Source organism: Octopus bimaculoides, chromosome 8 (genome assembly GCF_046866305.1).
Source record: "Octopus bimaculoides isolate indiv1 chromosome 8, ASM4686630v1, whole genome shotgun sequence".
Taxonomy (NCBI): domain Eukaryota; kingdom Metazoa; phylum Mollusca; class Cephalopoda; order Octopoda; family Octopodidae; genus Octopus; species Octopus bimaculoides.
The window spans coordinates 67716488-67733242 of NC_142935.1; the positions used below are offsets into that span (position 1 = coordinate 67716488).

A 16755-nucleotide genomic window follows, 5' to 3' on the forward strand; every position below is an offset into this window, starting at 1 on the left:
ACGGGGTAAGATGGTTGGAATAAACAACAACCCCATTGAAATTGATGAGGCAAGATTTGCTGGTCAACAGAATTACAGTCGTAGGAGACTGCTAAATGGCAACAATGCTCCACTTGCTCAAGAAAATTACATCGATGTACAAAATAACAGGAAGCTTGGATGGATGTAGAATTGATGGTCCTGGGTCTTTACTGCAGTATATTGCATGCTAAAGTAGGATACTGCAGTACACCACACACTAGAGTAGCACCAAAGTTTGCTTCTTAACTACATGCTTCTGGGTTCAAGGTGCCACACAGTGGTACCTTGTGCATGTGTCTTCTACTGTAGCCCCAGACTGACCAAAGCCTTGTGAGTGGATTTACTGGATGGAAACTAAACTAAAAGAAGCCTGTCATGTGTGTGTGTGTGTATGTATGTGAGTGAGTGACACACGCATGTGAGCATGTGTGTGTGTGTGTGTGTGTGTGTGTGTGTGTGTGTGTGTGTGTGTGTGTATCATCATCATCATCATTTAGCGTCTGTTTTCCATGCTGGCATGGGTAAGACGGTTTGACTAGAGCTGGTAAGCTGGAGTGCTACAGCAGGCTCCAGTCTGTTCTGGCTTAGTTTCTACAGTTGGATACCCTTCGTAATGCCAACCACTCCACAGAGTGTACTAAGTGTCTTTAACAAATCACTGGCACAGGTGTCTTTAACATGTCATCTTCATGTTTGTGTTTATCCCCCACCACTGCTTGACAACCAGTGCTGGTTTGTTTACATCCCCATAACTTAACTGTTTGGCAAAAAGGGACTAGTAGAATAAGTACTAGGCTTAGCAAACACTCTCCCTAGACACAACAGAATATGCTTCAACACACGAAATCACATAAAAAATCTTGCAAACTAAATCCAAAAACGAAAAAAAAAAGAAGTACTGAGGTCAATTTGTTTGGCTAAACTCTTCAAAGCAGAGCGCTCCAGCATGGCCACAGCCTAATGACTGAAACAAGTAAAAGATAAAAGATATACAAGTATGTACATACACATGTTCATAGGTGAGTGTATGTGAGTGTGCGTGTGGTCCTGACATCATATGATAGATGTAAAATGGTTGTCACTGCCATACAAGCAGTGTCACTCACTTTCAATATTCTGCAAGAATATGTTTGGTCATAAGGAAATACTTGCCTGCTTGGAAAATAGGTGAGGGTTGGTAACAGAAAGGGCATCCAGCTGTAGAAAAGCTGCCTCAATAAAATCCATCCAACCCATGCAAGCATGGGACAACAGATGTTAAAAACGATGATGATAATGATGACCGCATTAAATAAAAGCAGTAACTAACAAATTTTACTTCCACTTCCCAGAACAGCTAACATTAAATATAGAAAATTAATATTTCTAAATATAATCACTCCTGACTATAACTTTATTCATACTAGTACAGGGGTTAAAACACCAGAAAAGTTATCAAGTATTTTAATACTTTTCAAGTAATCTCATTTCACTCTTCTTCCATCTTCTCATCACCTTTGTTGAGATTAAGAGGACCCCCTTCAGTCATGAATGACCATGGGATTGCACCTAGAAAGTTACCCTCCGAGGCACAAGTCCATGCAAGGTTGTTTATGGAAGACCAGCAGTTGCTCAAGCATACTGGCCTTCCCTCTCCTCACCACCAATGTTATCCAAGGAAAAGGCAAAGGCCGATACAGCTTGACACCAGTAATGTCGCAACTCATTTCTTCTACAGCTGAGTGAACTGGACCAATGTGAAATAAAGTATCTTGTTGAAGAACACAACACACAGCACAGTCCAGGAATTGAACTCACTACCTTATGAATGTGCGCCCAACGCTCTAACCACTGAGCCATGCACCTTGTTGTGATTAGACCCCCAACACTAATCTCTATACCCAGTCCTTCCTTCCTAGAATGTTTGATCCTATGGAATTCCACACTGTCTCATATAGAAAATGTCTCCTGTAGGTATTGACTTACAAAAGTTTCAGAGACACATTAATGGCATCAGTCTCATCAGTATAGGTGGGCTTATGAAAGCTATGGGCACTGCTCTTTCATCTAGATTGATGGTTGTCAACCATTTTTACATATATCCGCTTTGATTACAATTCTATTCTGGTGGACACCCATAGTCAATTGAAGTTGAAAAATTAGTTTTATAGAAACCTCTTTCAAAATTCCTATTTTGATTTTCACACATTAATTTGTGTACATTGAACTATGTAAAGTTAGAGAAAGAAACCTAATTGCTTCTTACAATAAATGCATCTGAATCAGAATTTTTCATGAACCCTTAAAATACTACTTGTGGATCCCCAGTTTACTATTTTGTTTATGAAGATCCCCAAAAATCTTATCTGGACCCCAGTTGAGAACTACTGGTCCATACCCAACAAGTAAAACTAAAATCTCATTCAATAAGAAACTCACCTGTTGCTGAAGTTCTGCTGTGCATGTTGGGAAAACATCCCTGGGTAAGTCTTCACCAGAGAAGCCAATTTTACAAGTGCCTGTACCACAGTCAAAAACCACAGGTACACCATCATTGTTGTAACGTTTACGAGAAACTGGAGATGTTTCGTAGCATGTCTGTACATGAGACTCTTCTTTCCTGCAGAAAAGAAAAACATTGTTAACAAAATCATTAATTATCCCCAAAATTAATTATGGAAAAAAAACAAAAAACATAAGATGTACAATTTAAAGAACATATATATATATATATATCAGTGGTGTGTGTATGATGAATTTGGACTGAAAATCAGTTTTAGGAAGACCATAGTCAATGCTACAACCAGCACCAGATAAGCTATATATCCCACCATCGATATGCATCAAGGGTAAAAAGTTAGAAGTCGTAGATACCTTTGTCTACCTTGGCAGCACATAATCTAGATTTAACACATTTGATGAGGCAATCAGTTATAGACTTTCTGAGGCCTGAGGAGCACTTGGAAAGTTTGAATCAAGGCTCTGGTTGCAATCAGACTTCAAACCAGCAATGAAAGATGACGCCTGTCAAGCATATGACTTAACAGCATTGTTGTATAGATACGAAACCTGAACAACCTACTGCAAGCACATCCAACATTTTGAGCAATTCTATCCGTGCTGTTTGGATAATATCCTGAAGATCTTATGTGGCTGATACAACAATACTGTGTAGCCTCAAGGTACAAGGAAATGAATGTAAATAAAGTGGTAGAGGATTGGACAAAGTGCATGAGCAAGGAGTTTGTGAGAGTACAAAGGGGGACAGGAAAGAGCAGGGGAAGCGCAGTGAGTGATACATATATACATGCATTGTTGTTGTTCTTATTGTTGGCACTCCGTCGCTTACGACGTCGAGGGTTCCAGTCGATCCGATCAACGGAACAGCCTGCTCGTGAAATTAACGTGCAAGTGGCTGAGCACTCCACAGACATGTGTACCCTTAACGTAGTTCTTGGGGATATTCAGCGTGACACAGTGTGACAAGGCTGACCCTTTGAATTACAGGCACAACAGAAACAGGAAGAAAGAGTGAGAGAAAGTTGTGGTGAAAGAGTACAGCCGGGTTCGCCACAATCCCCTGCCGGAGCCTTGAGGATCTTTAGGTGTTTTCGCTCAATAAACACTCACAACGCCCGGTCTGGGAATCGAAACCGCGATCCTATGACCGCGAGTCCACTGCCCTAACCGCTGGGCCATTGCGCCTCCACATACATACATACATACATAGACGCGCCCGCGCGCACACACACACACACACACACACACACACACACACACACATACATACATACATACACACACGTGCACACACACACATACATATATACATACATAGCATAAACTATATACAACAAAGCATATGCATACATGCTAACTTTTCTGCATTTATTTCATTAGTGTGATCCAACAAGCACATCAATATATCTGTTACCAGTTTGTTAACAACAACAATGCTTATATCTTGGAAGGAAGAAATCTGGAAGAAGCAGAGAGTCTTTTGTAACCTGATGAGAACTGTCAACACTTCCTACCAAAAGATGAACATGCTGACTGCTGACACAAATTAATACCACCATCACTATCACCATTAATAATTTAACATCTGTCTTTCTTTGTTATTGTCATTGTTGGTTTCTTTTATTGTTCCATGCTAGACTCATTGATGAGCTGATCATATTTTCTGATGACTCACAATATGATATTTCAATCTGACATCATTAGCATCACAAGATGTTGGGCTAACTGGTGAGATTGACAGAATGGAGGCAAATAAACATATGGTACGTTGCAAATCCATCCAACCTAAACTAATATGGAAAACTTGACTGTTTTACATTTGCTTTTCATGCAAGTGTGGATCGAATGAAATACATATTGCCGAGACTGTTTTGCAACCAGATGCCCTTTCCTGTTGCTAAAAAGTGAACAGAATCATGTACAGGGATCAAACCACATGCCTTTCTATATGCATTAAGACCAAGATACCACTACACCAAGGAGACTTGACAAAACATCAATATTCCCATGCTGGGAATCAAATGCAGGCTGCAGACTTATAAATACAAAGGAGGAGGAGGAGGAGGGGGAGGAGGAGGGGGAGGAGGAGGGGGAGGAGGAGGAGGAGGAGGATAACAAGTTGAGGATGCTGACAACTATAATGACAATGATGACATCAAAAACAATGATAGTAATGACAACTACAACAATGATGATAATGATGATGACAACAACAATGACCACTGCAAGTACTTCAACAACATGGATTATATGAGACAATGTAACAACATTTACAATTTACAAGGTACTGCTTCATTTCGAGACCAAGAACAAGATTAAAGAAAGAGAAACGTCTTGCTCTGAGAAAATTTTGGTACAATAACCTTAAGAGACAACATGCTGATCTGACAATCTAAGGATTTTAATTATGAACCAGATCTTTATAGAATTTCACACAGCCTTGCCCAATTAGTACCCCATTTTGGTACCCCCAGTATATAAACCAGTAAATAACTAGAGAGAAATGATAAAGTGAATGACACAGTAGTGACAATCAATATGTGAGAATAATCATGTGATACACTGAACAGGCTAATCAAACCTTCTTAGAAATACATACAGTTGGACTTAAATTGTCCAAATGAGACAGCCGAGAAATATTTTGTCAAGATAACTGATTATCTGGATAACTGATCTGATAGTGAATATAGGGAGCCTGACTGAACATAATTATAAATGCAAACTTCAATGTCTTTTCAATGAAACCAGGGACAACCTTCCAGGTTTATCAACAGCACAAAAGTGGGCAGCTGGATTTAGGAGGGGAAGGGAGATAGTGATAGATGACAGGCGATTGACTATAAATCAAATAGCCAATGCTATCGGCACATCCAATGAGAGAGTTGAGGACATTATGCACGATGAACTTGGCATGACAAACATTCCTAATCAATGGGCGCCATGTCTTCTGATACCTGATCTCAAAAACGCACCAGGCTGAATACATCTGATATTGTTTGAGGCAGATCCAACTGGCTTCCTTGAACATTTCCTAACCCAAGATAAGTGTTGGCTTCATCATTTTGTGCCAGAGACAAAGAGACAATCCATGTAGTGGTCACCCATGCCTGTTTTAAGATCATTTTAACATTGTTTAAAGTGACTGACTGAAATCAAAGCGACAGACTGATTGAGATATGGTATTTTTCTGATGATGGTCAGTAACAATTTTTTGATGCAATATTTTTATATCTTCTTTCATAATTAGAATCCACTTTTAATTATTGCAACCAAAAGATGAAATAGTAGGTCCATTATTCTTCTTAAGTTCTGACTATGGCTAATTAAATATTCATGTAGTATAGAAATGAACTCACTCAGAAGGGTATTGTAGAAGAACCTTGACCAAGAGTCATACAGTAGGACTGAACCCAAAACCGTTTGGTTAAGAAAAATGAATATTTTAACAACACAGTCATGCCTGAGTAGGAAAATGAAAATATATTATTGTTGTTGTGATTGTTAGGGTAATGTATTAGCAGAATCATTAGAGTATCAAACAAAATGTCTTGCAGTATTTTGCTACAACCTTTCACACTCAAAGGTGCGGCTGTATGGTAAGAAGCTTGCTTCCCAACCACATGGTCCTGGGTTCAGTCCCACTGTGTGGCTCCTTGAGCAAATGTCTTCTACTATATCCCCAGGCCAACCAAAGTCTTGTGGGTAGATTTGGTGGACAGAAACTGAAAGAAGCCTGTCATGTGTGTGTGTGTGTGTGTGTGTGTGTGTGTGTGTGTGTGTATGTATGTATGTATGTATGTATAAGCAAATAGATAGATATATAGATAGACATATATGTGTCTGTCTGTGTGTCTTTGTGTCTGTGTTTGTACCCCCCTCCATCACTTGACAATTAGTGCTGGCATGTTTATGTCCCTGTAACTTAGCAGTTTGGTAAAAGAAACTAATAGAATAAGTACTAGGCTTACAAAGAATAAGTCTTAGGGTCGATTTGCTCAACTAAAACCCTTTAAGGTGGTGCTCCAGCATGGCTGCAGTCAAAGGACTAAAAGAATAAAATAAAAATCCCAACTACAGCCTTTCATTCTCATTAGGTCAATAAGACAAAATATTATATTACAGGGTGACGGTGGAAACAATGATGATGGTTATGGTAGTGTTGGGTGGTGGTGATGATGGTGTTGGTGAGGGAGGTGGTGATGGTGGCAGCAATGGTGGTATTGTTGTTGTTGCTGCTAATAGTGTCAACAGTAGCAACAGCAGTGATGTTTGTGTGACAATAATCTTTTCTACTCTAGGCAAAAGGCTCAAAATTTTGGTGAGGGGTTCAGTCAATTAGATCGACCCCAGTACACAACTGGTACTTAATTCATCGACCTCAAAAGAATGAAAGGCAAAGTCGACCTCAGTGGAATTTGAACTCAAAACGTAAAGACTAAGCATTTCGCCCAGCATGCTAACGTTTCTGCCAGCTCGCTGCCTTTTTGTGATGACAATAATAACGAAGACTTTATTCATGTCATCACCTTCATCATTGATTTAACATACTATTTATGATTCTGGCAAATGTATGTCAATATATTAAGGCAGTAAGCTGGCAGAATTGCCATCACACCATGCAAAATGCTTAGCGGCATTTCATTAGTCTTCATGTTCTGAGTTCAAATTCTGCCGAGGTTGACTTTGCCTTTCATCCATTCAGGGTCAATAAAATAAGTACCAGTTGAACAATGGGGGGGGGGGGGGGCAATGTAAATGACTTACCCCCTCCCCAACATCAGCTGGTCTTAAACCAAAATATTTCTATTCATTTCTTTCATTCAACAGATCAAATGTGAGACTCTAACTTAAGTCTTGTATAAAGCGGTCCCAATACTTTCTATCCCTTCAATCAGTCTTTTCAACCATTTCCCACAGATTAATGTTCTAAGGTAGAAGATGTTAATGGCAGAGTCCAATATAAAAAAAAAAAAAAAAAAGGACTGTGTCCATGACATATAAAGAGCCGCTGGGACAAGAAAGGGAACAGAAAGAACCCATAAATTACCCTCAGACTGGAGACTTGCTCCAAATTTTTGCAATAAAATAAAGTTTCCTAAAAAAACCCATGGACCAGGTGGTGGTGCTGAAACAGGTGAAGAATCTAATGTACCATGAAGAACTACAATGATCTCTCCAACAGATTTCCACACAAGTATCACTCTACATGATTTCACAAGGCTTTTGACTCAAGGTGGTAGTAAAAGACACATACAAAAGGTGCCATGTGGTGGGATTGAACCTGAAACCACATGATTATGAGGCAACTTCTTAACTACATGGCAAATCTGTCAACCCCCACCTCAAGTCTTTGTTGACTTCATGTATCATATCTTATCCTATCTTCTCTTAACATATGTCATACATTCAAAAGAAAATGTTCATAGCAGCACATTTGTCTCTACTTAGAATTATGTTTTCCTTGACATAATTGTCATTACCGAGTTAGATGAGTTTAGATAGCAGCACATTTTCATGCATCCTACCCTGTCTGTACACATAAAAACAATTTCACAAAGAGAAATCAAAACAAGAAAAAATATATTCTGTTTGAATAATCTCAATTTTTAATCTTAAATAGCAGCAATTTTCATTGGCAATAAACATCTTTCTAACAATTTTCATGCTTAATGGTGTATACATATGTGTGCGTGTGTGTACACATACAAACACAGATAGATAAATTGATACACACACACATATGTATATATAATGAATTCAGCCTTTACATTCAACACATTCAGTCAAATGAGGACTAATTATATACATTTTTGGACTAAACATCTCTCCATTGGGATACATTCAACCCAATGATTACATTCCATAAATGGCAACCAATTATTCTATCAGAGAAAAGCAATATCAAGTAGTCTCTTTTTTAAATTAATTCTTCCATATTTCTAAATAGATTCTAATGACATGAGCTGTAGACATTCTACTATTTTTGCTCTCCCACTGTCACAGACAGTTACACACACACTACATAGGCACTTTCTTATATACACACATACATCATATGAGAGAGAGAGAGAGAGAGAGAGAGAGGTGTGTGTATGCGCGTGTGTGTGTTTTATCAGTACTCTGATCATAACTATGATAGTAAATTCAGACTATGAAGTTCAAGTTTTCATTTTAATTAGTGGCAGCTTCATTACTTGTGCAACTAATGTAATAATAATAATAATAATAAAAGAATTCTTGGTTGAGACATCTAAGACAGCACTGGAATGATTCTTATGAAGATATGTAAATGATGATTGTTTCCATGCTTACTTGAAGAGCAAATATGATAGAATGATACCCAGAAGTTGTACAAATGTCTTTAAAAAAAAATCTCTGTCTGAAAGCAGTGAAGGATGATATGTTTTGTCTCATTTGTTATTTTGTTATTTCTTATTCCAGACATAATACAACACATAGCATCATGAGATCACACATGGACTATCAACACAGTTTCATGTATCAACAAACACAGCAAAATATCACAGTCAATGAAAGAGGTAGAGGAGCAGAAACCATCATGCTCTGATTTACTCTGTTTCCCATATCCTTCCTACCAGTACTCTGGGCACCACCAGGGAACTCTCTAAATGCTAGGTCCCTTTTACATGCCACCAGCACAGGTGCATTTACAAGACACCTGCACAAGTGCATGTTACATGGCATTGACACAAATGCATTTTACATGGCACAAGTGCATTTTACGTGGCACTGGCACTGTGGAATACTGAGCCACTCCACATGGCAATTCAATGAGTAAGTTGTCTAACTGATTTAACTACTGGATGATTATATACCAAAACAATGTGAGAGTCCAATATTACAGGGAAAGAATTAAAACGTCAATTATTTTCATTTCTCCTCACAACGAAAGATTCTTCTGGAAATGTAAATTTACTTAATTTTGAGCCAATGTGGTTACTCAAACTGCTAGAAACAGAAGCCAAAGCTCTCTTGAATCAGATCCTTACAAAAAGAAAAACACATTAGATAATATAGTCCTTGATACACTGTTTCAAATATAAGACAAGTTGATCGTAACTGCAAAAACCTTCGTCATGGATCTATTCAATCAAAGGTGTGCTAAAACTGAACAAAACCAATAGCAGCAACAACAACAACAGCACACACCTCTTCCACTCATATTATCAGTTCAATTCATGTTGATAAATGCTATCTTTGTGGTAGCAATTCAAGTGGCTCAAGTGGTTGTCTAATTCTAGACAAACCTATCAAAAGGAAGAACTATTGATATAATATGTATAGGTAAGTTTCTACTGACAATTTAAACAATTGCTACATCAACACGAAATCAAGACAGTAGATCCCATTTGGATGAAAACAAGTTAGCAAGTTACTGAAAATAATCATGATCAAGCACACAGTGGAAAATGACCTAAATACAAGACAGGAAGGAAATGAAGAACCAGATGAAAAGAGTAGCTCGTCACAAGTCTTTGTTGAAAGACTCATCTGACCAAATCACACACAGGCCTGAAGAAATAAGAAATTCTAATGACCCAGATAAAGATAGACAGGAAAATGGTACAGAAACAGTACTTGAAGATCACATGTTTGCTTAAGCACACAGAGAGCCTATGATGGAAATGAAGTAGAAAATTCTGTATGAGCTTGCAGTTAGTTGTAAGATATGCAAATATGAATGATTGAAAACCATTTCATAAACTCTCAGATACAAACCAAAATAAAAAACAATTTAAAATTGGCAATTATATAACAAAAGAAATCATACAAGAATTAAAACCTTACTGAGTTAAATGAAATTATTTATGCATCTGCTAAAGCAATCAAAACCAATTGTATACCTTCGAAAAAACAAAGAAAACCAAACTGGAAAGAAATCCAAACTGGAGAAGTAGAATTGAAAAAGAGATTGAATTAATGAGAGGGAAAATATCAATATTAAATGAACTGATCAGTGAAAATGATGTAAGATTCAGAAAAGGGAAGAAGATGAAGAGAAATTACAGATTCTTACCAAGAGAAGAACTGATATCAACAAAAGAAACACTGAAATGAAAAATCCAAACAAAAGCTCAAAGATTACAAAAAATTGAGAAAGGAAACAATTTTTGCAAGCAAAATAAGCTGTTCACATCCATAGCCAAAACATTCTGCCTACTGCAATCTATGCCAGTGAGACTTGAAAGAGCACAGAAAGGATAGATAGAAAACTAAATGTATTCTATCAACAGTGCCTCAGAAAGATCTTGATGATCAACTAGGTGGACCATATCACAAATGAAGAAATTCTGAGATTGAGGTCATAACCACTGCAAGAGATTGTAGCAGAACAGCAATTGCACCCAGCTGGCCACATTTTCCATCTAGCCAATCAACAGCACTTGATAACAGCCATGACTCAGGCGCCACCAGACAGCAAATATAAAAAGGGCAGACCAAAGATACCTCAGTAGTAAACATTTCAAGATAATACAAAGACAGTCAACATTATGTGAAATGGATGTGCAAGAATAGCAGTCAACTGAACCCAGAAGAGGAAGCTTGCCACCTAATGCACAGAGCAGCACAAGAGAATCTAAAGCAGGGGTTCTCAACCATTTTTTATTTACGGACCCCATTGATTACTATTTTATTTGGGTGGACCCCATACTCATTCAATGTTTTAAAATGAGTTTTATAGAAACCCTTTCCAAATTCTTATTTTATTTTCCATGCATTCCCTCTATGGTAAAATGTTAGAGAAAGAAACCTAGCTGTTTCTTGCAATACATACAAATACATACATCTAAATCAAAATATATTTAGGAGCCCATAAAGTACAATTGTGGATCCCCGATTTACTATATGGACCCTCAGGATTGAGAACCACTGATCTAAAGTCAAAGCTTTAATAATTTGGACACTCTCTTTACTGAAAATATTTGCTATGAATCTATATGGTTGAGCAACAAATCCAAAAAGTGTCCATTCTTTGTGTGATAGTGGAACCATGTAACAAGTGTAATTCTTCAAAGTAACAATAAAATCAGGATAATATTTTTTTTGTTTGTTTGTTATTGCGAACATCAAAAACACAGAGAATCATGATCATCACCTTCATCAGTATCAGCAGCTGCAGCTATAATAGAGTAATTAGAAGGATGAAATGTTGTGCCACATCACTAGATTTAACACAATTCCTGGTTCTCAGAGCAGTGGCACTGCCATTCGAAAAGTCTGTGGAATACAAGTGTATGGAGACTTTATTAAAGAATGAGTTCCCAACTGACAACTACCAAATATTTATGTGTATAGTGTGAGTATGAGTGAGTGTGTGTGTGTGTGCGTATGTATGTGCATGAAAGAGAGAGAGAGAAAGAGAGAGAGAGAGAGAGAGAGAGAGAGAGAGAAAGAGAGAGAGAGAGAGAAAGAAAGAGATGTTTATGCATGTATGTATGTTTATGTTTGTTCTGTAGCAGAAAGGGGATTTAAGCTTAAATCTGAAGAACAGCTGCTAAATGAAATCAATTTGAAAATAAATGCCTGTTATAATTCTAAAGAATAAAGAATAGGGGTTACTTGAATTTGATGTCAGAGATAATATCTTATCATTTAGAATGTTTGTTTTATCTTATTTATTATCCTCATTATTATTGTTATTATTATTTGTTAATTGAATTCCCGTATGATAAAGAATACTTTACATACCAACACTAATTTCTAGAACACTGTAAGCATGCATACACTTAACACACATAACACATACAAACATAAACTCACATACATGTGGTATCATGCACACACACACACACATGCATGTACCAATACTCCCCAAATCAACAAATAAGAGCTCTTACGTGTACATTACAGTACTAAATAAACGTACAGCTTTTTCTGATAAGAATAAGAATGCTTGCAAAATGACAAAAAAAAAAATGCAGTTTCTCTATAGACTCATTTATTTGTAGACTCTATATTGACCAGAAGCAAGTTAGACTTACAATCACATAGATCAATAAAAAGAAATTTTTCCGGTCTATGACTCATACTTTGGAGTGAAAATTGGTAGATTGGTGATCCAGATAAAGCAGAATCAGCTCAAGTGGTTTGTAGAACATGTGGATTACACCAGAAGGATTGCTAACAGAAGAAATGCAAATCAATGCTGTTTACATTGCAGGATAAAATTACTTTTATTTCTATGAAAGATGAGTTTAGATAAAAAGAACCACGAAAACTGACATGATATATGCAACAATTGAACATTCAGTCAACCAATTCATTTGATGGAGGTTTTGTAAGACACAGCAACTACATCATAACTCTGGAAAAGACTAAACAATTGCCAGGAATTGAAATTCTATTTGCATATGAATATTGCTCAGCTAATGATAAGCTTAAGAAAAATTTTGTGGCAGAGGATTTAACAAAACTTGAAAGACAAATTAAAAACATTTAATTTCAACGAAATGCAGAATGCTATAGTAAACTTCCAAACATAGTACCTAAAGGAATATATACATATTCACGGTGGTGCACCAGCATGACCGCAGCCACTTGGCTAAAACACATAAATAAATAAATATCTATCTATCTATCTATCTATCAGTCTATCCATATATATATATATATATATATATATATATATACAAGAAATGAGGGCAGGGAATCGTCAATTAATAATAGAATTAACAATTAACAATTTTGCCAAGTAGTTCAGTATGAAATAAACCTTTATCGGTAAGACCATTTATCATCATAAATATAAGGGATTAGCAATTGAGTTGCTTCTCCAACATACTGAAAATTCAGAAACAGCAGTCAAAGAACTACTGATTCTAAACTACAAATTTTTCTCTAAAATGGATGGCGATTTGACGATTCCCTGCCCTCATTTCTTGTATATTTTATATTTGATATCTCTAAGTTAGATAGTTAAACCGTAATCCTTCCACACGGAACTTTTTTTCATACGGGACTATTTGTGGCGCACATGGAGTGGATTTCTTTGGGGTGGGATGCCTGAACTCGCTAGCCGATGAATTCGTAAGTGCCTTTCTTATCGTTGATTTTTGGTGTCGCATGGCCAAGGATTACCGTGAATTTTTTTAGAGACACTTTCAAATTTATCAGAATATTTGGGCTGAAGATTGGAATAGTGAAGTTTTCGTTCGCTTAACCATGAAACGATTCGTACCCAATTAACTAAAGGCTTGTTTTGTTTGTGCTTTTCCCTCCGGTTTTTTGTTCTATGTGTGCCATAAATATCGCCATCCATTTTAGAGAAAAATTTGTAGTTTAGAATCAGTAGTTCTTTGACTGCTGTTTCTGAATTTTCAGTATGTTGGAGAAGCAACTCAATTGCTAATCCCTTATATTTATGATGATATATATATATATATATATATATATATATATATATATATATATGATGATATATATATATATATATCATCATAATAATAATCATCATTTAACGTCTTTTTTCCTATGCTGGCATGGGTTGAATGGTTTTACAGGATCCAGCAAGCTTCAGTGTTGCACCTATTTCCATTGTCAACACTTCAGCATGGTTTCTATAGCTTGATACCCTTCCTAACATCAACCATTTACAGTGCATGTGTGTGTGTGTGTGTGTGTGTGTGTGTGTGTGTGTATATGTAAAAGCACCCACTACACTCTCTGAGTGGTTGGCGTTAGGAAGGGCATCCAGCTGTAGAAACTCTGCCAAATCAGACTGGAGCCTGGTGTTGCCATCCGGTTTCACCAGTCCTCAGTCAAATCGTCCAACCCATGCTAGCATGGAAAGCGGACGTTAAACGATGATGATGATGATATATATATATATACACAAAATTAGTACCTATTCCTTTGGAAGGTACAATTTGTAATCTTCGAAACATATGTTGGAAATAAAAGAATTCATTTAACATATGCGTTTTACTCCATTTACTAAATTTGTATATTTACTCAATTACCCAAAATAACAAGGAGTTTCTACCTCAGTCATTTTGCTACCCTGGTATCTATTAACCAATTTATCTTGTCGGAGTTAATTATTAACTTAGAGAAAATAAATACATATAATAAAATATATATATATATATATATATATATATATATATATATATATATATATATATATATATATATTGGGTCATCCCATAAGTAATGCGTATTTTTCAACTGCATGAATTAAAAGTTGAACTTGCTATAAAAGCAGGTAGTAATTTTACCGTGTCTTATTATTAGTGCAAGTTTTGATGAGTGCATATTCAGCATATTTTGTTTTATGAGTTCCATAAAGGCAACAATGCAACAGAAAGTGCGAGGAATAATTAATGCAGTATATGGGGATTAGACAATAAGCATAAGCCAGTATCAATGGTGGTTCCAGAAATTCCGAGCCAGAAACTACAGCCTAGAAGACGAGCCTCGTCCTGGAAGATCTGGAGACCTTGACAAGGACGTCCTGCAAACCCTGGAGGAACAAAATCCCATCATAACCATTGAGGAACTAGCAGAGATGCTTGGATTTGGTCATTCAACCATTCATCGACACCTGTGCTAGAAGCAAAATGACCGTCTTTGGTTTCAAGACGAAAGGTATTTTTCCATCAGCCACATACAGCAAGGATGGTATTCCAAAGGCTGGAGCAGTTTGAATGGGAAACGATGCCCCACCCACCCACCATATTCACAAGATATTACCCATCTGATTATCATTTGTTCCACAGTCTTCAAAATCATCTGGACATAAAACATGAATTCTGTAGATGAGGTCAGAACAAAACCAGAGGAGTATTTTTCATCATAGACAAGTGAATTTTGGAAGAGGGGCCTTGCAAGTCTACCAGACAGGTGGAAAAGCATTGTCGAAAATGAAGGAGAGTATATTTTAGATTAAAAAGAACTTTGAAAAATAAAAGACATAAAAAACTGCACTACTTATGGGATGACCCGATATATGTATATATGTGTATATATATATGTGTGTATATATATATATATATATATATATATATATATATATATACATACATAAATGTCAAACAAAGAGAATGAGTGCTAAAACCGCATTGGTGGATAGAATTTCTTTACACACACACATATATATATGTATATATATATATATATATATATATATATAGAGAGAGAGAGAGAGAGAGAGAGAGTAGTTGGCTTATATAAAAATCTTTGCTCAATGGCCTATGCACCATTTCTCTAACTATTCTGTAATTATATTTGAATTATAAATTACATGGTTTAAATTTTGCTTGTTCATCCTTTCTTTCTAATATATATACAGGATGCTTTTTTTTTCTTTTTGCCACACCAGTAATGGTGAAATTACCTAGCAACTTATTTAAAGGAGGTCCCTTAAAAGAGAAAAGAAGAGAGAAGAGAAAATGTGATGATTTTAAACATGGTGATGAGAGAAGGTTGTTGGCACTCCGTCGCTTATGACGTCGAGGGTTCCAGTTGATCCAATCAACAGAACAGCCTGCTCATGAAATTAACGTGCAAGTGGCTGAGCACTCCACAGACACATGTACCCTTAACGTAGTTTTCAGGAATATTCAGTGTGACACAGTGTGACAAGGCTGGCCCTTTGAATTACAGGCACAACGGAAACAGGCAGTAAGAGTGAGAGAAAGTTGTGGTGGAAGAGTACAGCAGGGTTCGCCACCATCTCCTGCCAGAGCCTCGTGGAGCTTTTAGGTGTTTTCGCTCAATAAACACTCAGAACGCCCGGTCTGAGAATCGAAACCGTGATCCTATGACCGCGAGTCCACTGCCCTAACTACTGGGCCATTACGCCTCCGATGAGAGAAAGTAAAGGATGATTAAAGGAACATATTTATAGTTGTGAGAGTGTGATAGCAGAGAGAGTAACAAGTAGACACTACTTAGGGAGGGTGTATGCAAGGGACAGGGGAAAGAGAAAGGATTAGTGTCACTGGTTAGTGAAAAAAGGAGGAACAGAATAGTAAGGGTGATGAGGTATGTTGTGTAGTGGTGATCTGGTGCTATGCCACACTATAAGGACAAGTATGGACTGAAGATGTGGGGTGAAGTGAAAGGCAAGGATCTAGAGAGAGAGCCAATGGAGGAATGAGAGGTGTGAGGTTCATGAGGAGTAGGCCAGAGAAAGAGTGAGGATAAAGAAGTTATGGAAAGAAGGTAATGAGAGAAAAAGGGATAGTGAGTGATGGATGGCAAGGAGCAAGC

General features: G+C 37.0%; 1 protein-coding gene across 1 annotated transcript in view; it reads right to left on the bottom strand.

The window, feature by feature from the left end:
* The window catches only part of LOC106881928 (uncharacterized), a 108700-nt gene that overhangs the window by 7148 nt on the left and 84797 nt on the right, over positions 1-16755 (bottom strand). Inside the window, exon 2 of the mRNA XM_052970151.2 lies at positions 2440-2620. Within this exon, the coding sequence (XP_052826111.1) occupies positions 2440-2620 (181 nt within the window). The remainder of the gene's footprint in view (positions 1-2439; positions 2621-16755) is intronic.